This window comes from Lepidochelys kempii, chromosome 2 (assembly GCF_965140265.1).
Source record: "Lepidochelys kempii isolate rLepKem1 chromosome 2, rLepKem1.hap2, whole genome shotgun sequence".
NCBI classification, from domain to species: Eukaryota; Metazoa; Chordata; order Testudines; family Cheloniidae; genus Lepidochelys; species Lepidochelys kempii.
In genome coordinates this window covers 42347906-42372899 of record NC_133257.1, presented here as the reverse complement: position 1 = coordinate 42372899, position 24994 = coordinate 42347906, and the positions used below count along the sequence as shown (strand labels likewise).

Genomic DNA, 24994 nt, shown 5'->3' with positions numbered 1-24994 from the left:
AAGGCTCCGCCCTGGGCAAAGCAGAGGCGCTCGAGGAGGCCGCGCTGGGGAGGGTGGCCCGGCCCGGGGCGCCTCGGCCATCCGCGCGCAGGAGCCGCTCCCTGGGCTCGTTCCTTGGGCCCGCCCCCGCAAGGAGGGCAGGCTACAACCACGCGCGCCCGGGGTCTCTGGTGGGTCCTTTGCCAGGGCAGGGCGCTGTAAATGAACATATTCCCCTCCGGCTGCCGGATATTGCAGCAGCACTTAGACGACCAGCCGCGGTCAGGACTAGGCACCACACCAGCCTAGCGAGAGCCGGCCCCTGCCCCAAAGAGCTGACGCTCTAGGCCAAACCGACTGAATTTGATCGACTGCCAGAAACCCACAGAGTGAAGCACGGTTGCAGTACGGACAAACCTTGTTAGGTTTGTGTCTTGTGTCTCTCTCATGCCAGCTGACCTTTTACTGGGCTTAAAATCTGCGCCCCCCCCCCCCCCGTGTTGTGAGTATTATTGATGGGTTAAAGTCTCCCCAAAAATAGAGAGTGATGAAATATTTAATCGAGTCAGGTGATAGCAGCATGCTGGCTACACAAGAGTAGGGCTCCTGTATTTTGGACTAATTTGAACATTTTACTTGCTTAGCAAATACATGACAGTTCAAACAACTGAAACGCTGTAGGAAGCCAGTCTGATAGCCCAAGAAGTATAGCCCCTGGCATTCAGTGGCAGATGTTCTAGGTTCTTAATCCTGTGATAGATTTATCCCTTATGCAAGAACTGGTGAAATTCTAGGGCTGGTGTTGTGCGGTTTGTCAAGATTATCATAATGGTCTCTTCTGCCCTTAAAAAGATATGAAAAAAATAATGTATCTTTCTAAATTATACAAGAGACTACTCCAAGTATAGATAATTCCACCACTGGTTCTTCTTATACCAGCCCCCAACATGATACCTATTGACACATAAAAGTATTAGGATACCACTACTATGAATTATTAGCTTTTTTTTTAATTACAACTTTATTTTGAAACATTGCACATATCAGAGTTATTGAGAATTTCTTCTGAAGTGGAAAAAGTCACAAGCATTACTAATGGCTGACCAATTTACTTAAGCAGTTTAATTCACTGTCTAGGAATAGGAAGAACTTGAGAAAGCCACTATGGAACAAGTTTTAAAAGAAAAGCACGCTAAATTAAAACATTTTCCTAGCTCTATGGAGACTCCCTACTTCAGTACTGATCCTAAAGCCTGGTCTACAGCAGAAAATTAGCTCAATTTAATAACATGGCTTAGGGGCATAGTTAAGCAGAACTAAAGCCGTGTCTACACTACAAAGTTAAATCAGCTTCATGTAAATTAGCTGTTACCACTCAAGAAAGAGATCTTGGAGTCATTGTGGATAGTTCTCTGAAAACATCCACTCAATGTGAAGTGGCAGACAAAAAAAGCAAACAATGTTGGGAATTATAAAGAAAGGAATAAATAAGACAGAAAATATCATTGCCTTTATATAAATTCATGGTATGCCCACATCTTGAATATTGCCTGCAGACGTGGTCACCCCATCTCAAAAAAATTATATTGGAATTGGAAAAGGTTCAGAAAAGGGCAACAAAAATTATTAGGGGTATTGAACGGCTGCTATACAAGGGGAGATTAATAATATTGGGATTTTTCAGCTTGGAAAAGAGATGACTAAGGAGATATGATAGAGGTCTATAAAAGCATGACTGGTGTGGAGAAAGTAAATAAGGAAGTCTTATTTACTCCTTCCTATAACACAAGAACTAGGGGCCACCAAATGAAATTAATGGGCAGCAGGTTTAAAACAAAAGGAAGTATTTTTTCACACAACACACAGTCAGCCTGTGGAACTCCTTGCCAAAGGATGTTGTGAAGGCCAAGACTATAACAGGGTTCAAAAAAGAACTAGATAAATTAATGGAGGATAGGTCCATCAATGGCTATTAGCCAGGATGGGCAGGGATGGTGTCCCTAGCCTCTGTTTGCCAGAAGCTGGGAATGGGCAACAGGGGATGGATCACTTGATGATTACCTGTTCTGTTCATTCCCTCTGGGGCACCTGGCATTGGCCACTGTTGGAAGACAGGATACTGGGCTAGATGGACCTTTGGTCTGACCTGGTATGGCCGTTCTTATGTTCTTAATACTGGAGTGGTGTAGGAAAGTGTCCTACCGTGGTGAACAAAATAAGGCAGCACTTCCCAGAAACCTGCAAAGGATTGTAGAGTACCTCCATGAAAGCTTCCTAGAGATATCTATGGCGAATTTCCGGGCCATCCCCATGCACATAAACAGTCTTTTTTTGGAGAGCACCCTCTGCGTAGCTGGAGTAGCCACCGATACCCACTACACCTACTTTTTTGTTCAGATTAAACATAAAAAATACCATGTAACTCTTACAGTTTGATTGGAAATGTGTACTCACCAGAGGTGCCTTCCCTGGCCTCATGCTGTGCTGCCAACTAGTCCTGTGAAGGGGTGGGGTCCAGGGTTAAAAACAGTTTTTGGCTGTCAGGGAGAATGAATCTTCCACTTGCCTGCCTCACGTTCTCCTCCTCTTTCTCAACAATGTCCTCCTTGTTGTTGCTCAGGGTCACCTGGGGCTTCTGGGAGGTATCCACGGAGCATGTGGGGTAGTTGTGGGGTCGCTGTCAAGAATCGCATGCAGCTCCTCATAAAAGCGGCTTATTTGTGGGGCAGAACCAGAACGACTGTTTGCTTCGCTTGTCTTTTGGTATGCTTGCCGAAGTGCCTTTATTTTCATGGGGCAGTGCTGTGTGTGTCCCTGGTGTAGCCCTTCTCCTCCACGCAATCTTGGCATAGATGTCAGCATTTCTTCTGCTGGATTGGAGCTCTGCCAGCACAGACTCTTCTCCACACAGCAATAAGATCCACCACCTCTGTACTCTGTGCTGGAGCGCATTTGTGGCCTTGAATCTCCATGATCATCTGTGTTGGCAAGTTCTCCACACTGATCAAACAGGAAAAGAAAATTCAAAAGCTCCTGGGGCTTTAACAGGGGAGCGGCTGTTTCCTGTGTACCTGGCTGACGTACTGTGGAGTTGAAAGTGCTCTTCATAGTGGTCACAGCAGAGACCTGGAGGCCAATTCATTTGAATTACACAGTGCAGTGTCTACACTATCCTCATGTCGACCCATGGATGTCGAATCAAGCGCTACGCCTCTCGTGGAGGTGAAGTACAGAAGGCAACTTTACAGGCCACTTAGGTCAGCGGAAGGGACCCGGTAGTGTAGACACATATATTATTAGATTGACTTAATGCGGCTTATGTCGACCTAAGTTGGTAGTGTAGACCAGGCCTAAGTCCCCAAGTAGACAGCAGTAGGGCAATGGAAGAATTCTGTCAACCTAACTACTGCCTCTTGGAGAGGTGGCTTACCTACAACAGGTAGGAGAATCCCTCCTGTTGGCATATGTAGTGTCTACACTGAAGAACTGCAGTGGCACAACTGTGCCCTTGTAGCATTTTAAGTGTCGGGAAGCCCTAGGGAATACATACTAGCTTTACCAGCCTAGCAAAAGATTTATTCTTTCCCCTCTTGACCAAAGACACAGACACCACATTGTTTCCAGAGCCTGAAGAGGCCCACCCAGCTCAGGACTCCAGCTCCCTGCCCTAATTCTCCCTCCCCATCTCCCATAAGTAATCAGAATTGGGGTCTTCCCTTTCCCAACATCGTCTCAGGCACTGCAGACAGGGTTCCAGGGCTGAGGGCCTTCCTCCTCACATTGGCATCCATGGAAGGTCTAGAAAAGTAGACTTAAGGCAACCTCAGTAACTATAACCATTCTTTTATTAAACCCACCCTCTTATGCATGCTCCATTTAAAAGGATAGGTACTTGCTAGACCCCAGGATCAGTCTATTCTGCAATTCCACAGCAGAATCCACTCCATCCTGCAGAATTGTGCTCCAGAATCCATTTTGTTGGTTTTATTTTAAATCAATGGCAATTGCTCTCATGACTGTAATTGTGACGCTGAGCCAGAAAGGGTTAAACAACTTGCAGGCAAAATGACCCAAATTCTACCTCTAAAGACATATTAGGAAAGAAATAAATGATAACTAGGGCTATTCCTTATAAATAGCTAGCAAAGCCATGTTAGATAGACTGGAGCTTTGAAATGTAGACTTGTATTGTTAAGGAATTGGAAGAAGATAGTGATTGTAATAGTCAATGATTACCTATATCTTGTTAGAGATTAAAAGTGTCACTAGATGGTTTCAGTCTGTCACTATGTTCTATTGACTCAAAGATCAAAGGGAAATATTAACATTTAAATGAATGGTGAATGTGGTAATATCAGTCTATTTCTCTTTGAAATATCATAGAATCATAGAAGGTCAGGGTTGGAAGGGACCTCAGGAGGTCATCTAGTCCAACCCCCTGCTTAAAGCAGGACCAATCCCCAATTTTTGCCCCAGATCCCTAAATGGCCACCTCAAGGATTGAACTCACAACTCTGGGTTTAGCAGGCCAATGCTCAAACCACTGAGCTATCCAAGCATACTGTTAATCCTTTACAGTTTGATAAATAGAATATTCATATGTAAATGTATTAATGGGTTCTGTGTTACTTTTTTTTTTTTTTTTTTAAAAACTGTACTTGGAAAGAGCTGTACCTGTACTTTGCCAGGGACCTGAAAATTACCACTGATGGATGGCTGCTACCGAGAATCTATACAGTTGACTGGGATCTGAGAAATATAATCCATGTAATAAACTACCTGTAAATGACAGGTTTCAGAGTAGCAGCCGTGTTAGTCTGTGTTCGCAAAAAGAAAAGGAGGACTTGTGGCACCTTAGAGACTAACAAATTTGTTTGAGCATAAGCTTTCGTGAGATACAGCTCACTTCATCGGATGCATTCAGTGGAAAAAGTAGATTCCACTGAATGCATCCGATGAAGTGAGCTGTAGCTCATGAAAGCTTATGCTCAAACAAATTTGTTAAGTCTCTAAGGTGCCGCAAGTACTCCTTTTCTTTTTACCTGTAAATGGTGGAAGATGGGCAGTTGCCTTATGCTAATCCATACAGCTAATTACTGGTGATGCTTAGGAAATAGGCCTACTTCAAAGCCACAATGCTTCACTTATTATTCAACTGCTGTCAAGAAGCTGCCAGAGAACTATAAAGAGAACTCTTGAGCCCTGATCCTGTAATCTCAGATCTGCTTCAGCTCCATCAAGGAAAGTTTGAGTCACAAGACTGAGGTCCCCAGCTACAGTCTGGGTCATCCTGATATTGGTCATAGGTTATAGTCCAGTGGAATTTATTCTGAAAGAACTTTTTGCAACTCTAAAGCTCACCGTCTTTCCTATGAAACTAAACTAAGAACTTTATTAATATCTGTATGTATAATGATTTTTAACCTATACTCACTCTCCTTTTTTTAAATAAATTTTAGTTTAGTTAATAAGAATTGGCTGTAAGCATGTATTTGGGTAAGAACTGAAATATTCATTGACCTGGCAGGTAATGTGTCTGATCCTTTGGGATTGATAGAATTTTTTATATGATGAATAAGATTTTCAGTAATCCTTATCGTATTTGACTTGGCTGCCTGGGTGGGAGCCCAAGGCTGGATCGTTTTAAGGGAATTGTGTTCTTGGCTTCTGGGTAACCAGTAAGGTGTTGTAGAAGCTGTTTTGTTGCTGGATTGGTTGATCTAATTATTAGAAATACTATAGTGCTGGAAAGAGCCACTGGCAGCTCCCGAGCCTCAGTCTGAGTATCACTGCTTTAAAGGGAGACAACTATTAGGGAACATAGGCTCCAAATTTTAGCTTTTTAAAAACAAAAATATCAGTGGAAATATTTTCATTGTATTTTAATACATTTGAATTAAAATATCTAGTTTTTAAACTTCTTAAAATATTTATAAGACAAACACTACACCCCTGTGCTAGCATGAAGAATCAGACTGACTGTAAACAAAATCAGAAAGTATCTACTCCTGTTTAATTTACTTTATGCATTTTATTCAGCTTGGCAAGTAGCATGGACCATGAAGGTGTGTGTTCCTTATAATTCTGTATTAATGAATGCAGTCAGTTTAGATCACTTCCATCTGAATATATTTATCTATTATTACATTTTCTAACATTACTATAACTGAAAGTTGTGGGGAACATAGTTGTTTTTCAGTTAACTCTGTATACACAACAGCACTTTCTCTCTTTCAGACAGCAAAAGGGAAGAGACAAAATGGATTGTAAAACTACACAGATTGACAAGTGAAGTATAAAAGTATTTCTATCTATTTTGTAAGTGGACTAAATTATAACTTGCTATCCTTTAATGATTATGGTACTTTGATATCTTTAAAGAACAGATTTGCTTAGCTATCTAGCTACTGTTAGAGTAACCTCAGTGTCCACCTTAAGAAAGATGTATGCTCACTGGAAGGTGTTAAGAAGTCCCTTTGGTGTGAGAGCCACCATGTAAAGGCATGTATAGGTGGTGCAATAGAAGTGAATCAACCACTAACCCTAGTAGTAAAGAATAATAATCTTGCTGCTCCAGCATTATCTGTCTCATTCAGAAAGTGCAACTGTGTCCATCCAAGCAAACTAAACAGAGGATCAGTTTTTCATCTTACAATATATTGAAACAAACTGTAGGTGAAAAAGTAGCAAAAAAAATCAATTTTAACATGCTTTATAAGTTTATGTTCCTGGTTGGCTGCATTGCCAATCATGAATGAAAATTTGGATTTCATTTCAAGAGTTACGTCAATAATTATACATACATTTGCTTAACCCTTTTCCATTAAGAAATACATATTTTAAAATATATTTAAAAAATTTAAAATATATATGCCTTTATCCTTACACATTGCACTAATTTCATAAGCAATACTTTTTAAACCAGTAAATAAGCAGTTAAGAGAAAGAGAGAGCAGTTTTTGTAAAATACATTTATTTCATAACATTCTCTCTCTTTTTACATGTGTTACTAATTAAAGTGTTTTTAAGAATTTTTCAAAGTCCTTTACTGAGGCCTTGGCAACCTCTGTACAAAACACCTCATCGGGCATGGATACTAGCTTGTCCAGAGAGATGTAGCTGGGCTGTGCTGGGTCATACTGTGCTCTTCCCAAAAATGTAAGAAACATATGTCTTTCTTTGACTCGTAATAGCTTTGAATTGAAAACCTAGGAAACAAAAGAAAAGGCTGAGTTTTATAAGCTTCAGGCTCTATAAGTACATCTAAAACTAAAAGTTTTGCCACTAAAGTAAAAGTTCTGAATAAAAATGAAAATTTTGCACCTCCCCCCCTCCATTTTTCTGAACCATTCCTCATTAAGCATATGAACCAGATCCTATACTACACTTTTTTTTTTTTTTTTTTTAAACAACACTGTTGGAATTAAACAAAGAATCAATAAGTGATGATAAATCTCTAGAAAGTAACTTCACACGGTGGATTCCATTTATTAGCAACTGCTTGGTTCCCAGCAAAAAGTTGTCATTATCTGGAAGTTGCCAATAAGCAGAAGGTAAGTTTGCAGAGCTGCAGCCAGGGAAGAAAGCATTGGGACGTGTCTTGCCTGTCTGCAGCTGGTGCATGCAGGATGCAGCCCAGAGAGTGCTTGGAGAGGTACCATGCCTCCCCATGGACCCCCAGTGCCTTCACTCCTCATGGAAAACCCCGGCATTTGGACTGCAGCCTTCCCTGCCCTACCCACGACCTCCCTTCCCCATCCGCAGTGCCAGGACTCCTGCAGGGCTTCCCCAGTGGGCAGGGATGCGAGCACCCCAGATGGCTAACTATGCGAGCATCCCAGACTGCTAACTCCTGTGAAGGCAGTGAGGCTGCCGCCAGGGAAGAAAGCTCTCTGATGTGCTAAGCCTAGGACTCCAGTGCCAGGTCAGGACGCACCCTGGAGAGTGCAGGGAGAGGTACCGCACTGCCCTAGGATTTCCTTCCCTGGCTGCAGCCCTGCAAACTTGCCTGTGGATGGGGCCCTTACTCCAATCAATAAAAAAAAGTAAGCAGCATGCCTATTACCAATATCCAAATCCCATTAATATTAAAGGTAATGGGATGGAATCAGCTCCCATTAACCGAAAATTATTAACATCGGTTTGCTGTTAAGCAGCATCCCCTTTATATGCTAACCCATAAATCAATGGTACTCTCTAACCTGAAATACTGTGTTCAGTTCTAGTCAGTCACCTTATTTCAAAAAAGAATATAGCACAAATGGGGGTTCAGAGATAAGCAACAAGAATGATTGGAGGCAAACAGAAGCTTCCATATGAAAAGAGATTCAGACTAGGATTGTATTTTAGAAAACAGACAAATAAGAGGGGATGAGGACATGATACAGTACAAAATAATGAATGGTAGAGTGGTGGTATATTCACCGTTCATAATGCAGAACCAACAGAATATGTGATGAAACTGATAAAAGGAAGTTTATATCATACAGTACACAATTAGCTTGTGGAACTCATTTTCACAAAATAACACTGAGGCCAAGCGGTCGATAGGATTCAAATAGGGATTGGGCATTTATACGGATAAGGTATCCAGAGATATAGCAGTATGGATTAAAAAGTTTTGAGAGGAATATAATTTTTCATGCTTCAGAGCATCACTCAACTTCTTTAAGGGGAGTTAAGAAGAATCTTTACCTGGGGGCAGATTATCCAGAACTGCTGACCTTAGGGCTTCTTCCACTTTCCTCTGAAGAGGCTGGTATTGGTATGGTATTCTGACTCTGGCCACTCTTGGAGACAGGATACTGGACTAAACGGACCACTAGTCTGTTCTGGTATGGCAGTGTCTATGTTCCTGCCCCCAAAATCTTAACATTTAAATATGACATGGCAATAAGTGAGGATCAGAAACAGACAATAAGGGAATAAGATGGAAGAGTGTGACAATTAAGACTATTTTAATGGTTATGTTAATAAAATTGTCATCGTTTCTCCCCTCACTTCTTGTAAACAAGATGGCAGAATAGAGGGCAGAATTTTTTTTTAGGAGAAATTTGAATGAGGCAAGGGAGGTGGCTTGGTGAAAGATTTGGGGAGGTTGTTCTCAGCTTAAGGGGTAGCATGAAAGAAGGAAAGATGATGTGTCTCAGAGGAGAACACGATGCATCAAAGCTGATGATATTGGCAGAGTGAAGAGGGCAGAGAAGACACATAGAAACCAGGTCAGAGATGTATCTTCTTCTTTCATATGGCATTGCAATGCTTTTTTATTATTGGATAAGTGAGGACATCAGTCTTCTGTTTGCATAGTAGCTTGGTCAGGTAATCACATTTTGCCGAAGAGGCCCATACACTGCTGCTGGCAGAGGGGATCCACTGAACAAGGCCGCTGTGGGTGGCAAGAGGGACCCCCGGAGCTCGTGGCTGCTGCGGGTGGCAGGGGGGACCCCGGCAGCTCCCAACAGCAGCAGGGCGCACCCTGGAGCTCCCAGGACCCCCCACCCCCGGTTACCCATTTTGTCATGGGTATTTTTAGTAAAAGTCAAGGACAGGTCACAGGCTTCCATGAATTTTTCATTGTTGTCTGACTTTTACTAAAAATATCCGTGACAAAAACTTAGCCTTAGTTATAATCTTAAGTAGCAGAGAGGATGGTGGCATCTATTGTTGTGGAAAAGAGGTAGGTGAGAGGGCTTGGTAAGGAAGTTTGTGTGTTCGGTTTTGCATGAGGCTTGAAATGGTGATGATCCATTATCTAAAATGAGATGTTAGAGAGACAAAGATTAGACTCAGCTGCTGGAGACAGCTTATATTTGTGAATGTGGATAAAGGCAATAGTTAATAGTGAGTGCATGGGCCCCACCAAGGATAGAGCACAGGCAGAAAAGCTGATGGGTCAAAGAACTGAGCTTTCAGGGACCCACAACAGACAAAAAGCCTTTTAAATGTATACAGAAAGAATGGCTAAACATGTAGTTAGGAGGAGAACCAAGAGGGACGGAGTCATGAACCTAAGGGATGACGTGAATAGTACTAAAGGCAGGAAGATGAATATGGAGATAGACACCAAGGCCATTGGACTTAGTGTTAGAGCAGTGGTTCTCAAGCTTTTATACTGGCGACCCCTTCCACACAGCAAGCCTCTGAGTGTGACCCCCCCTTATAAATTAAAAACACTTTTTTACATTTAACACTATTATAAATGCTGGAGGTGAAGCATGGTTTGGGAGTCGAGGCTGACAGCTCGTGACCCCCATGTAATAATCTCACGACCCCCTACGGGGTCACGACCCCCAGTTTGAGAGAATGCTGGGAGGGAAGGGTGGAGATACAAGCAGTAATGGGAGATCACATGAGATTTTTTCATTTTTCCTTGGGGAAAAAACTATCAAGATCCTGGATGGAAAGAGAAAAGACTCTCAAGGTCAGCTCCCAGACTGCTGTGCTGGGCATCACAACATGGGGAATAGATGGCCAGCCCTCTGTGGAGAAAGAGGTGGTTAGGGACTATTTAGAAAAACTGGACGTGCACAAGTCCATGGGGTCGGATGAGTTGCATCCGAGAGTGCTAAAGGAACTGGCGGCTGTGATTGCAGAGCCATTGGCCATTATCTTTGAAAACTCGTGGCGAACGGGGGAAGTCCCAGATGACTGGAAAAAGGCTAATGTAGTGCCAATCTTTAAAAAAGGGAAGAAGGAGGATCCTGGGAACTACAGGCCAGTAAGCCTCACTTCAGTCACCGGAAAAATCATGGAGCAGGTCCTCAAAGAATCAATCCTGAAGCACTTACATGAGAGGAAAGTGATCAGGAACAGTCAACATGGATTCACCAAGGGAAGGTCATGCCTGACTAATCTAATCGCCTTCTATGATGAGATTACTGGTTCTGTGGATGAAGGGAAAGCAGTGGATGTATTGTTTCTTGACTTTAGCAAAGCTTTTGACACGGTCTCCCACAGTATTCTTGTCAGCAAGTTAAGGAAGTATGGGCTGGATGAATGCACTATAAAGTGGGTAGAAAGTTGGCTAGATTGTCGGGCTCAACGGGTAGTGATCAATGGCTCCATGTCTAGTTGGCAGCCGGTGTCAAGTGGAGTGCCCCAGGGGTCGGTCCTGGGGCCGGTTTTGTTCAATAACTTCATAAATAATCTGGAGGATGGTGTGGATTGCACTCTCAGCCAATTTGCGGATGATACTAAACTGGGAGGAGTGGTAGATATGCTGGAGGGCAGGGATAGGATACAGAGGGACCTAGACAAATTGGAGGATTGGACCAAAAGAAATCTGATGAGGTTCAGTAAGGATAAGTGCAGGGTCCTGCACTTAGGACGGAAGAACCCAATGCACAGCTACAGACTAGGGACCGAATGGCTAGGCAGCAGTTCTGCGGAAAAGGACCTAGGGGTGACAGTGGACGAGAAGCTGGATATGAGCCAGCAGTGTGCCCTTGTTGCCAAGAAGGCCAATGGCATTTTGGGATGTATAAGTAGGGGCATAGCCAGCAGATCGAGGGACGTGATCGTCCCCCTCTATTCGACATTGGTGAGGCCTCATCTGGAGTACTGTGTCCAGTTTTGGGCCCCACACTACAAGAAGGATGTGGATAAATTGGAGAGAGTCCAGCGAAGGGCAACAAAAATGATTAGGGGTCTGGAACACATGAGTTATGAGGAGAGGCTGAGGGAACTGGGATTGTTTAGTCTGCAGAAGAGAAGAATGAGGGGGGATTTGATAGCTGCTTTCAACTACCTGAAAGGGGGTTCCAGAGAGGATGGTTCTAGACTATTCTCAGTGGTGGAAGAGGACAGGACAAGGAGTAATGGTCTCAAGTTGCAGTGGGGGAGGTTTAGGTTGGATATTAGGAAAAACTTTTTCACTAGGAGGGCGGTGAAACACTGGCATGTGTTGCCTAGGGAGGTGGTGGAATCTCCTTCCTTGGAAGTTTTTAAGGTCAGGCTTGACAAAGCCCTGGCTGGGATGATTTAATTGGAGATGGGTCCTGCTTTTGAGCAGGGGGTTGGACTAGATGACCTCCTGAGGTCCCTTCCAACCCTGATATTCTATGATTCTAAGAGTCCTCCCCAACAATCTGTTAGCTGACCTTTTTGTTTGGTCTTGACTTCTTAAGATTAGCCATCCCATGGCTTTTAACTTCAAGATTTAGAATGTTAGACTCAGTGGCATGGCTACAATCATTTCATTCCTTCTGAAACTGCCCCTTGCAGTTTTAAATTGCACACGGTTTTCTTGTAAAAAGTTGCCATGTTCCACTCAGAGGTGACTTCATTTCAGCAGTGGGTAAAGTAAACCCAAAATATACTGTTTATTTTTAGGATGATAGTAAATGTAAGGTCTAAAATCATTTAAACAAGGCAGTAGAAAAAAAGTTAATTATCAGGAACTCACCTATTTGTGCAATACACCTCAGTGAAGATTTTAAGAAGTGTAAGAACATAAGAAGGGCCATACTGGGTCAGACCAAAGGCCCATCCAGCCCAGTATCCTGTCTACCGACAGTGGCTAATGCCAGGTGCCCCAGAGGGAGCAAACCTAACAGGTAAAGATCAGTGATCTCTCTCCTGCCATCCATCTCCACCCACTGACAAACAGAGGCTAGGGACACCATTCCTTACCCATCCTGGCTAATAGCCATTAATGGATTTAGCCACCATTAATTTATCCTGTTCTCTTTTAAACCCTGTTATAGTCCTAGCCTTCACAACCTCCTCAGGCAAGGAGTTCCACAGGTTGACTGTGCGCTGTGTGAAGAAGAATTTCCTTTTATTTGTTTTAAACCTGCTGCCCATTAATTTCATTTGGTGGCCCCTAGTTCTTATATTATGGGAACAAGTAAATAACTTTTCCTTATTCACTTTCTCCACACCATTCATGATTTTCTATACCTCTATCATATCCACCCCTTAGTCTCCTCTTTTCCAAGCTGAAAAGTCCTAGCCTCTTTAATCTCTCCTCATATGGGACCCGTTCCAAACCCCTAATCATTTTAGTTGCCCTTTTCTGAACCTTTTCTAATGCCAGTATATCTTTTCTGAGATGAGGGGACCATATCTGTATGCAGTATTCAAGATGTGGGCGTACCATGGATTTATATAAGGGCAATAAGATATTCTCCATCTTATTCTCTATCCCTTTTTGAATGATTCCTAACATCCCGTTTGCTTTTTTGACTGCTGCACACTGCGTAGACGTCTTCAGAGAACTATCCATGATGACTCCAAGATCTTTCTCCTGATTTGTTGTAGCTAAATTAGCCCCCATCTTATTGTATGTATAGTTGGGGTTATTTTTTCCAATGTGCATTACTTTACATTTATCCCCATTCAATTTCATTTGCCATTTTGTTGCCCGATCACTTAGTTTTGTGAGATCTTTTTGAAGTTTTTCACAGTCTGCTTTAGTCTTAAGTATCTTGAGCAGTTTGTATCATCTGCAAACTTTGCCAACTCACTGTTTACTCCTTTCTCCAGATCATTTATGAATAAGTTGAATAGGATTGGTCCTAGGACTGACCGTTGGGGAACACCACTAGTTACGAATCTCCATTCTGAAAATTTACCATTTATTCCTACCCTTTGTTTCCTGTCTTTTAACCAGTTCTCAGTCCATGAAAGGATCTTCCCTCTTATCCTATGACAACTTAATTTACGTAAGAGCCTTTGGTGAGGGACCTTGTCAAAGGCTTTTTGGAAATCTAAGTATGCTCTGTCCACTGGATCCCCCTTGTCCACATGTTTGTTGACCGCTTCAAAGAACTCTTGATTAGTAAGACATGATTTCCCTTTACAGAAAACATGTTGACTTTTGCCTAACAATTTAAGTTCTTCTATGTGTCTGACAATTTTATTCTTTACTATTGTTTCAACTAATTTGCTCAGCACTGACATTAGACTTACTGGTCTGTAATTGCCAGGATCACCTCTAGAGCCTTAAATATTTGCGTTACATTAGCTATCTTCCAGTCATTGGGTTCATAGAATCATAGAATATTTGGGTTGGAAGGGACCTCAGAAGGTCATCTAGTCCAACCCCCTGCTCAAAGCAGGACCAATCCCCAATTTTTGCCCCAGATCCCTCAATGGCCCCCTCAAGGATTGAACTCACAACCCCGGGTTTAGCAGGCCAATGCTCAAACCACTGAGCTATCCCTCAGAAACAGATTTAAAGAACAGGTTACAAACCATACTTAATAGTTCCGCAATTTCACATTTGAGTTCTTTCAGAACTCTTGGGTGAATGTCATCTGGTCTCAGTGACTTATTACTGTTAAGTTTCTCAATTAATTCTAAACCCTCCCCTAGTGCGGCTTCAAACTGTGACAATTCCTCAGATTTGTCACCTACAAAAGGTTTGAGAATCTCCCTAACATCCTCAGTCAAAGAATTCATTTAGTTTCTCTGCAATCACTTTATCATCTTTAAGTGCTCCTTTTGTATCTTGATCGTCCAGGGGCCCCACAGGTTGTTTAACAGGCTTCCTGCTTCTGATGTACTTAAACATTTTGTTATTACCTTTTGAGTTTTTGGCTAGCTGTTCTTCAAACTCCTTTTTGGCTTTTCTTATTACATTTTTACACTTAAGTTGGCAGTGTTTATGCTCCTTTCTGTTTACCTCACTAGGGGTTGACTTCCACTTTTTAAAAGATGCCTTTTTATCTCTCACTGCTTCTTTTACATGGTTAAGCCATGGTGGCTCTTTTTTAGTTCTTTTACTGTGTTTTTTAATTTGGAGTTTTAAGTTGAGCCTCTAAAAAGTGTCCATGCAGCTTGCAGGGATTTCACTCTAGTCACTGTACCTTTTAATTTCTGTTTAACTAACCTCCTCATTTTTGCATAGTTCCCCTTTCTGAAATTAAATGCCACAGTGTTGGGCTGTTGAGGTGTTCTTCCAACCACAGGAATGTTATATGTTATTATATTAGGGTCACTATTTCCAAGCGGTCCTGTTATAGTTACCTCTTTGACCAGATCTTGCGCTCCACTCAGGACTAAATCAAGAGTTGCCTCTCCCCTTGTGGGTTCCTGTATCAGCTGCTCCAAGAAGCAGTCATTTAAAGTATTGAGAAATTTTGTCTACATTTCGTCCTGAGGTGACATGTACCCAGTCAATATGGGATAATTGAAATCCCCCACTATTATTGAGTTCTTTATTTTGATAGCCTCTCTAACCTCCCTTAGCATTTCATCGTCACTATCACTGTCCTGGTCAGGTGGTCGATAATAGATCCCTACTGTTATATTCTTATTAGAGCATGGAATTACTATCCACAGAGTTTCTGTGGATCATGTGGATTCATTTAAGATTTTTATTTCATTTGATTCTACATTTTCTTTCACATATAGTGCCACTCCTCCCCCGGCACAACCTGTTCTGTCCTTCTGATATATTTTGTACCCCAGAATGATTGTGTCCCATTGATTGTCCTCACTCCACCAGGTTTGTGATGCCTATTATATCAATATCCTCCTTTAACACGAGGCACTCTAGTTCACCCTTCTTATTATTTAGACTTCTAGCATTTGTGTACAAGCACTTTAAAAACTTGTCACTGTGTATTTGTCTGCCCTTTTATGAAGTGTCAGATTCTTTTTTATGTGAATGTACTAAGAAGTACACTGATGCGTAAAGACATTTTGTTGCTTGCCATATATATTCTAAAGGCAATACACGAAATTACATTCAAGCTATTTAATGATATTAAACTTTTGCCAGCTAAAATACTTAACTTAGAAACAGCGTAAATCTGAAAGTCGTCATTGCGAGATCTGCATTTTTAGAACTAGTTAAATACCTGATGAAGAAAGTTTGGATTTTTTGGATTAGATTTTCCAATAATTTAGAATGAACTTTCTCCAGTGTCCTTCCTATTTCCACCCTCAACTGACATGAAAACCTTAGGTCCAGTGGTACTCACCCCTCAGTGGTTCAGGAGTCAAATTAGCAATCAACATTACCCAAAAGAGCCACAGTAGTGTGAATTCATTGTTTCATTTACTATTTTTATAGGTATATATTATTCTCACAGCAAATTACCAAGTACTCTACAATTGGTTAATAATATAGTAAAAGCATCCTGATTGGTTAATAATTAAATCAGTGTTTTAGTATCATGTGCTGCAAAGAGCCGCAGGGGAGACATTAAAGAACCACTTTCAGCTCCTGAGCGTCAGTGTGAGTATCTGAGGTGCAGATGATGAAGGCTCCAACAACAGTGTTCGATGTAGCAGGCACTTATCTATATTGTAAATCAGCCAGTAGAGATCACCACTGCCATAACCATAGAAAACAAGATTATTATGTTCACTGGACCAAGGAAGAAAAAAAAGTGCTAAATGAGCTTCCAAATTTAAATCTTTAGCACAGCTACCTGTTGCTCCACTGAACTAGTCATGAGTGAATTACTGATAAAAATTGTTCTAATTTAAGCCAAGCCCCAAACTACTTTTTGCTGCCAGAGGTCACTTGAAGAATCCATGTGGATTTTGGCGATTGTATAATTTTGCCCTCAGAGCTGGCCCAGTGAAGGAAATCAAACTCCTTGTTTTGACGGCAATTACACTTTAACCCACAATTCTTAAATCTCTTACTTGAGGGAAGTTAGTAAGGATGTGGTGGGGAATGCCCATTACATTGTGCAGGTAGTCAAAAGTCTCTGTAAGCTTCTTTTTGTTTGCAGTTAAAATCTTGGGGATTTTAGATACAATATGCTGAATTTCATTACGCCGAAAACCAAGTTCAACCTGGCACACCTGAAAAAAGAAATAATAAATCAGCTATGATCATTTGATTTTTAACAACACATCACTGAAACTGATTTTTTTTTTTTTAAAATAAGTTATCCATACTACTAAGATATTCCAGTCACTGATCATCTAGCTGTGGGTCTCTAAACGATAGCTTCCACCATGTTCAGACTGTAAACTGCTTTGGGACAGAAACTGAGTTGCTTTATGTTATAGACCACCATGAACACTGATGGTGTTCAACAAACAAGGATATAAAACACACGTGATCTGGTAGGTTGCTGAATAAGAAAACTTTTGCACTTTCATACTACAGCACAATCAAACTGAGGATCTCAAAGCACTTTACAAACATAAATAAATTCAATCTTAACTCATGTCAGGTAGGAGAGTTATTATCCCCATTTCACAGATGAGGAAACTAAGCACAGAGATCAAAAGATTTGCCCAAGGTCACACAATAAGTCTGTTGTAGAGCCAAGTGAACATCCCAAGTGATTTAACTGTATTCATACTTACATTCTCAGGGGTTTTTAAATTGTATTAACTATGTCTGCCATCCCAGGCCTATGACCCACAATTTCATTAACAGGCATCCTTTTATGCCTCCACTTCCATCCGGATTAGTGGTTGATGACACAAGGGACAACAAACCAAAGTAAACGCAAGAAACAATATTTCTTCTGATAGCCTGAGAAGGTTATTGGTTGGGTGATAAGAGGTGAATGAAAATAGAGGGAAATGGTCAGACTTACCTCCAGAAATACTATCCCTGCACAATATAACTACCTCCACTTGCCCAGAAGCAGAATTCACAAGGCTGGGTCTACCCTACAGACTTATATTGGTATAACTACATTGCTCAGATGAATGGATTTTTTTGTTTATCCACACTCTGAGCAATGTAGTTATACCAACCTCTCTTTCATATTCTTGGATGGAGATTATCTGGGTCCCCTGATTTAGTCCCAATAAACTGTTTGTGTTTGACTTCCACCTCAGATGCAGTAATTTCTACATCCATATCCTCGCTTCCATTAGCCACCCTGCCACTGCCTCTAAGATCTTCATCAGCCTTATTAAAAACAAAGGCAAAGTATTTGATTTGGTGTTGGGCCATGCCTAGATTATTTTTAATCCCCCCTCCCCACCCCAGTGTTTAGCAGTCCCACTTTTTTCCTTTTAATTTTATTTATATGGCTATAAAACCTTTTATTATTGGTTAGAATTCCCTTTGGAAGGTCCAACTCTGCTTGGTTTTTGGCAGTTCTCACTTTATCCCTACACTTTCTGGCCTCCAAGAGGTAGCTTTCCTTGCTGATCCATCCCATCTTCCATTCCTTGTAGGCTTTCTGCTTTCTTTTAATCACCTGTTTGAGATGCTTGCTCATGCAAGTTGGTCTGCAACCCTTCCCTATGAATATTTGCCCCTTGCTTGAGATGCAGGCTTCATATAGTTTCTGCAACTTTGACGTAAAGTAATTCCAAGCCTCCTCCACATTCAGATCCTGGAGACCTTTGGTGCAGTCCACTTCCCGAACTAATTCCCTTAATTTTTTAATGTTAGCCCTTCTGAAATAAAGGACCCTAGTTACAGCATATGTTTATTTATCCTTCTATTTAGTTTCAACTGAATTAACTCATGATCACTAGAACCAAGGTTGTCTCCTACAATCAGATCTTCTAGGAGGTCCTCACTACTCACCAATACCAAATCGAAAATGGCATCACCTCTTGTTGGTTCAGAGACTATTTTGTGAAGAAATCTGTCAGCTATCACATTCAGGAAAATCTGGATCCTACTATTGTTAGTAGGACTTGTCCTCCAATCTATATTTGGAAAGTTAAAGTCTCCCATAATCACACAATTCCCAGTAGTATTTATTTCATTAAAAACATTCAAGAGGTCTCTACCATATCCAAATTGGATCCTGGGGCTCAGTAGCATACCCCAAGCACAAGCCCAGGGGATCCTCTAGTAGCTTTTTTCCCAAAAGTGATTTTTGCACTAACAGACTCTGGGTATGTCTATACTTGCAGAGTTTTTGTGCTGTAAGTTTCACCGGTGATAGGGAACCAGTGAAAGTAAAGTACTGGTTTGAGTACTCATTTAATTCTTCAGGTGTCAAAGTGTGTTTACATTAGCAGCACTTCCATCACGGAGGACAGCAGCGCTCTAGGGCAGCTATCCCACAGTGCAGCTCTCTCCAGTTTGACATGGGTCTTGTTGGAAAGGGGGGGATAATCGCGGGGCATCCTGAGTCCCTGCACAGCCTCCTCTCCCCAAACACGGATAAGCTCCAGTAGCTCAGCATTGCTCCAAGCAGGGGATCACTTGCTCTGTGGAGCAGGCATTGTCACCTGGCCAGATAAGTGTGCACTTGCCAAGAAAACAGGGAAGGGGAGTTTCAAAGTTCCCAGGGCTTTACTGGGGGAGGGATGGATGTCTGTTTACCTGGCATCAGAGCAGCAGAGCTGCTGGCCAGAGTGGTCACCTAGGCACTGAGAGATCTCCTCCAGGGACGAACTTGTCTTCACTTGCACATCACCGCAGAAGCATCACTGGTAAGAGCTGTACGCCTCTTGTGGAGGTGGTTTTCTTTTTGTGGTGAAACTTTGGAGTTTCACTGCAAAAAGTCATTAGCAAGTGTCGACGCTCCCATGGGTTTTACGCAAAAAAGGGACTTTTTTCCGCTTTAAATGGCAAGGGTAGACATGCCCTCTGTCTTATCCATTCCCTCACTTCTAATTTCTTTACAGTAAATTTCATTAATATACAATGCTACTCCACCATCTTTGTCTTTATTTCTCTTTCCTGAACAGCACAGACCCTTCAATACCAGTACTCCAGTCATGACAGCTATTCCACATGTTTATGTTATTCCTATATATCTGGTTTCACTTCCTGCTCTAATAGTTCTAGTTCCTCCATTTTTGTTACCCGGGCTCCTGGCATTGCTGTATAAACATCTTAATTGTTGCTGCTTAGCTTCACTCACATTCCTTATCCAATTGGGTACATTCAATCTATTGCCAGTATTGCCTGCCTGACTGGTAGCTTCATTGGTATTGGCACTATTTTTCCTTTTAATGTCCATTCTCCTACCCACTGCTGTTCCTTTATCCATTGTTTTATCCTTTCTTGATTTTCCTCCTTTTCAATGTTAAAATCAGCTGTGGAAATTACATGAGCATACCCCAACCATCTCCCCTGAGTTTCTAGGTTAAAGCTCTTTTAAATCAGTTTTGCCACATCCATCCCAGAAGTCTATTTCCCTCACTACTCAGGTGGAGTCCACCCCATGAGAACTGTCCTCTGTCCATGACTGCCTCCCAACGGTCAAACATCCCAAAGCCCTCCTTATATTACCACTGCCTGAGCCATCTGTTGATCATTATAATTTTGTCTCATCTTCATTCTCCTCTAGGGAGAAGTAGAATCTCACTGAAGATCACCTGAGCCTCTATTTCTTAAGCATCTTCCCCAGCCTGGCATAATCTCCCTTGATACGTTCCAGCAAGAATCTAGCTGTATCATTTGTTCCCACATGAAGGACAATCAGTGGATCCTTTCCTGCTCCCATTAGGATCCTCTTCAGCCTTAGATCCACATCCCATATCTTATCTCCCGGCAGACAGCACACCTTTCTGTTCTCTGGATCAGCTCTGGTGACAGGCCTGGGTCTTGGGACTCCCTACTAAGAAAACGATCACGTAGACCTGCATTTTCCTGGTGATGGAGTGATGCACCAAAAAGAACAGGAGGAAGGCTGGTGAAAGTCCTCGTCTTTTATTCTCCCTTACAATCTTCTGCAAGTCATCTTGTATCCTCCTGGGGCTCTGAACTCTGGGTATCTCCATTGACTCTTCCCCTCTTCTTATAGGACTAGCCACTCTTCTCTTCTTCCTTGACCTCCCACTTTCAGTTACTGCCTGCCATGCCCCTTTTTCATTCACCAACTCAGCAAATCTGTTTCTGAGCTCTATTTCTTCTTCATTAGCTGGTCTTTTCCTTTACCTGGTTCTTGTAGGCAATGCTTCCTCTGGCCACTTTTCTCACCCAGCAATCTCTCCTCACAGTTCTTCAGTCCAGCTTGCATCTGCAAGTCTTGACATTTCCCTTCAGCCTCCTCTTGCCTTCCCTCCATCATCTGCTCGAATCCCCTTCAAAACTCAACCATAGTTTCCACCTGCATCTCCAAACTTCAGATCTTCTCTACCATCAGCTCTATCAGGCGGCACTTCATACAAAGAAAGTTCTTTTCAGGTATCCGTTCCAGGATCGCGTTCATCCTGCAGCTTCCACATCCAGTCGTCTTCATTGTCTCTTCCATTGCTTCGGTGACTACCACTGCTGCCTCTGTATCTGTCACAGCCTTCCCACCTAATATCCTGCCAATCTGACTGGGGGGAAAGGGGGAGGGAGTGGTGTCACCTTCCTCTGCAGCATGGGAAACAGGTCACTTGCAAGTTTAAGCTAGTGTAAATGGTGGCTTCTCTGTAACTTGAAGTCTTTAAATAATAATTTGAGGACTTAAGTAATTCAGCCAGAGGTTAGGGGTCTATTAGAGAAATGGGCGGGTGAGGTTCTGTGGCCTGCAACGTGCAGAAGGTCAGACTAGATTATCATGATGGTCCCTTCTGACCTTAAAGTCTAGGATTACCCCCCACCCCCCGACCATGTGGGCATCACTATATCGACGGGAGAAGCTACTATCTCTCAGGGACGTGGATTAATTATACCGATGGGAGAAACTTTCCAGTCAACACAGTAGCATCTTCACTAAAGTGCTATAGCGGTGCAGCTGAGCCGCTGTAACACTGTAGCCAAGCCCTTACTGAGGAAGCATCTTAAGAAGTGGGGGTGTTCTCATGAAAAACCGGATGCGCCTCATTCCTGTGAAGCCAGCCAGCTCTGCAACAGAACTTTTTTTGGGGGAAAAACTACTTTATTAAACAGGAAAGGTAACTACTACTAAGCGCAGACCAAGAGTTGCTTTTATGATTTTGTCTTGTATTGTGGGTTATACGGGAGTGGAGATTTAAGGTAAAACTAGTAAATTGGGATACACTGCTTCTTTTGGGGCAGAGGACCTGGCATTTCTGTGATTAACTAGTGTCATGGGCTGGATACCACAGGAGAACACTTTAGACTGTGGGACTCAGATGCACCAAACCTGCAAGGCAAAGACAAGGCTAGTATAGCCCAGAAGAGAGTATCTGAGTTGCTGAAAGACTGGTAGCGTTAAGGAGCTGATACCCAGCTAGTCACAGACAAGATACCCTCATTGCAGATGAAGGGTGACTCTCAGTCCCGGGTGCCCAGAGAACCATCAGTCCATCTAACAACTGTCTGATAGTAACAACTCTTGTCCACTACCAACCTAGGCTGGATTTGAACTACTGATCTAAAGTTTCATAGATTCTAAAGCCAGAAGAGACCTCTGTGATCCTCTAGTTTGAGCTTCTGTATAACACAGAACTTCCCCAAAATAATTCCCAGAATCTCTCTCTTAGAAAAACATCCCATCTTGATTTAAAAATGGTCAGTGATGGAAAATCCACCACAACTCTTGCTAAATTGTTCCAATGGTTAATTACTATCACCATTAAAAAGGTATACCTTATATCCAGTCTGAATTTGTCTAGCTTCAGCTTCCAGCCACTGGATTGTGTTATACCTGTGACGTTGCACCCCGTAAGACTTTATGGAAATATGCTTATGAACGTATATATGACATAACTGGAATATGTTTTATGCTACATATGCCATGTAACATGTATGTAAAGGATATGATCTACTGAATATATTCATCCTACTTGTATGCATGTGTCATTGTTGTATTCAAAGTTATGAACATTGGCTGTGTACTTGTTTGATTTTAAATAGCCTTAGTAAGGCATTTGGTCAGCTTCTTTAGAAAGGAATTTGCAAGTTAAGTGCCTAATCAAGAAGCACTTAACAGACAATGGATCTTGGAAGGCTCCAATTCACATCAGAAGGGATTCACATGAGGACGTTCAAAGTAGCATGTGAACCACGGCTGCTATCTGTAAATTCTGAGTCATACGTGGACATGTGACTTGCCCATGTGACTCCAAAACTCCATCTTGTAGCTGGAATTCTATGGGGAGGGGGGGAGGCGTCTCCACCCACAAGAGAAAGTCTATTTAAGCCCATGGGAGACCCCTCCACTTGGTTTTCAGCTGGCTCAAGAGATCGCCTCTCCATCCCCAGGGATACCTAAAAGAAACTGGAACAAAGGACAGTAACTACAGAGGGTGTGAGTGATTGCTGGACCCAGAGTAGAAGGAGATTAGTCTGTAAAAGGAAGCTTACTGGAACTCCACTGAGGGTGAGGTTTTATCTGTATTCAGTTTTCTTACTGTATTAGATATAGACTTACGTGTTCTGTTTTATTTTGCTTGGTAATTCACTTTGTTCTGTCCGTTATGACTTGGAACCACTTAAATCCTACTTTCTGTATTTAATGGAATCACTTTTTTCTTACAAATTATTAATTATTATGCATTAATACCGGGGGTGGGGGGTGTGTGAAGGGGAACAGCTGTGTGTATCTTTCTGTCAGTGTTACAGAGGGTGAACAATTTATGAGTTTACCCTGTATAAGCTTTATACAGAGTAAAATGGATTTATTTGGGGTTTGGACCCCATTGGGAGTTGGGCATCTGAGTGTTAAAGACAGGAACGCTTCTTAAGCTGCTTTCAGTTTAAGCCTACAGCTGTTAGGGGGACGTGGTTCAGACCTGTCTGGGATTGCAGCAGGCTAGCGGGTCTGGCTCAAACCAGGCAGGGCACTGAAGTCCCAAGCTGCCAGGGCAAGAAAGCAAGGACAGAAGTAGTCTTGGCACATCAGTTGGCAGCCCCCAGGGGCTTTCTGTGATCCAACCCATCACAATACCTCTCTCTGTTAGACTGAAGAGCCCATTATTAAATATTTGCTCCACATTTAGGTACTTATAGACTGTAATCAAGTCTGCAAGATTAAAGACTATCTCACTTGCAGTCCCTGAATTATCTAGCCTTCAGGGGACTTATTTCCACAGTATTACTAGATTTAATTAGTGACTAATGAGAACTGTTTCTTCCCATCCACAAAGGTAAGGACAGCAACACTGTGTACTTCATTAGACAGACAAACTTGGGCTTTTCAAAAACATTCATTGCGACACTTTACTTGCACAGATAGGGGATTCAAAGTTCATTAAAAAGAAAGTGCTATTAATTGAAACAATCTGCTCCTTTCCAAACCTCCTCCCTCACCACACCCTTCCAGATTGACACTCCTGACCACTGGAAATCTGCCAGAGCAGCTATTCCATCTGAAAACAATAGATTTTTATTCATTTATGGATTATATGGTAATAGGATTTCTCAAATTGAGTTACTACACATCATGCTGTTGGCCTAGCTGGTGTGACAGCACAATAATTAAAGCAATACACAATTTACATTTTCAAAGGGGAAAAGTCCTTATGGAATTGCAAGTTATTTATCCAACAATTGTTAATAATGACCATCTGCTATCAGACAATAGGTGTCAAATCCACTTTTTGGCAGCTCAACTTCCTACCAAGAGAAGATCATCAGCTGCATATTTCTTGCTCCTAAATCCTCAGGGATAATTACTATATTTTTTGCCAGCTTGGGTTAAGAAAAGATAGCAGCCCAATCTTTCACTGTTTACTCAGAAAACGATACCCGCTGATGTCAACAGGACTTTTAACTGAGTAAATTACGCCCAAAAAATCCTCTAAATCCAAAATTAAAAAAAACAAAACAAAGTGCTCTGGAGCATGTGTGCTCTGAAACCTGAATGTTAAACACCAAAACAGGTTTACCAGAAAGATCCTTAAAGTTGTTTTATATGTACATATAAATACATTACCTCCTGCATGGAATTTACGTCTAAGGAATTTTAAATCTGTATTTTTAATTAGCATAGTTATACAGTATATTGACTTCTTAGATGGTTTTTAAGCTTACCTGCCAATTTTCTTTTATAGGCTCAAGACTGCCAGTCAGTAGCCTTGGAAGACGAACTACTAAATCCCGGGTCTGTAATTTAAAAATGGGAAAGATTACTGTTATTGAAACCACAACTGTTAGAAATTCATCCATGTAAATCAGATACATATTTTACATTCACAAATGTTTTGTTGGACTTTTACACACATGCTCCTGAATTTCAGTTCTAGTCTGAGGAAACTAATTCTTTCATTTGAAAATTCA

General features: G+C 41.9%; 1 protein-coding gene across 4 annotated transcripts in view; it reads right to left on the bottom strand.

Moving 5' to 3' along the window:
• Positions 1-5990: 5990 nt before the first annotated feature.
• The window catches only part of MTERF3 (mitochondrial transcription termination factor 3), a 39175-nt gene continuing 20171 nt past the window's right edge, over positions 5991-24994 (bottom strand). For all 4 annotated transcript variants that reach the window (XM_073330519.1, XM_073330520.1, XM_073330517.1 and 1 more), the window contains exons 6-8: positions 24749-24820; positions 16585-16746; positions 5991-7187 (exon numbers count right to left, since the gene is read on the bottom strand). In XM_073330519.1, coding sequence (XP_073186620.1) covers positions 6993-7187; positions 16585-16746; positions 24749-24820 — 429 coding nt within the window. In that variant the 3' untranslated portion in view covers positions 5991-6992. The remainder of the gene's footprint in view (positions 7188-16584; positions 16747-24748; positions 24821-24994) is intronic.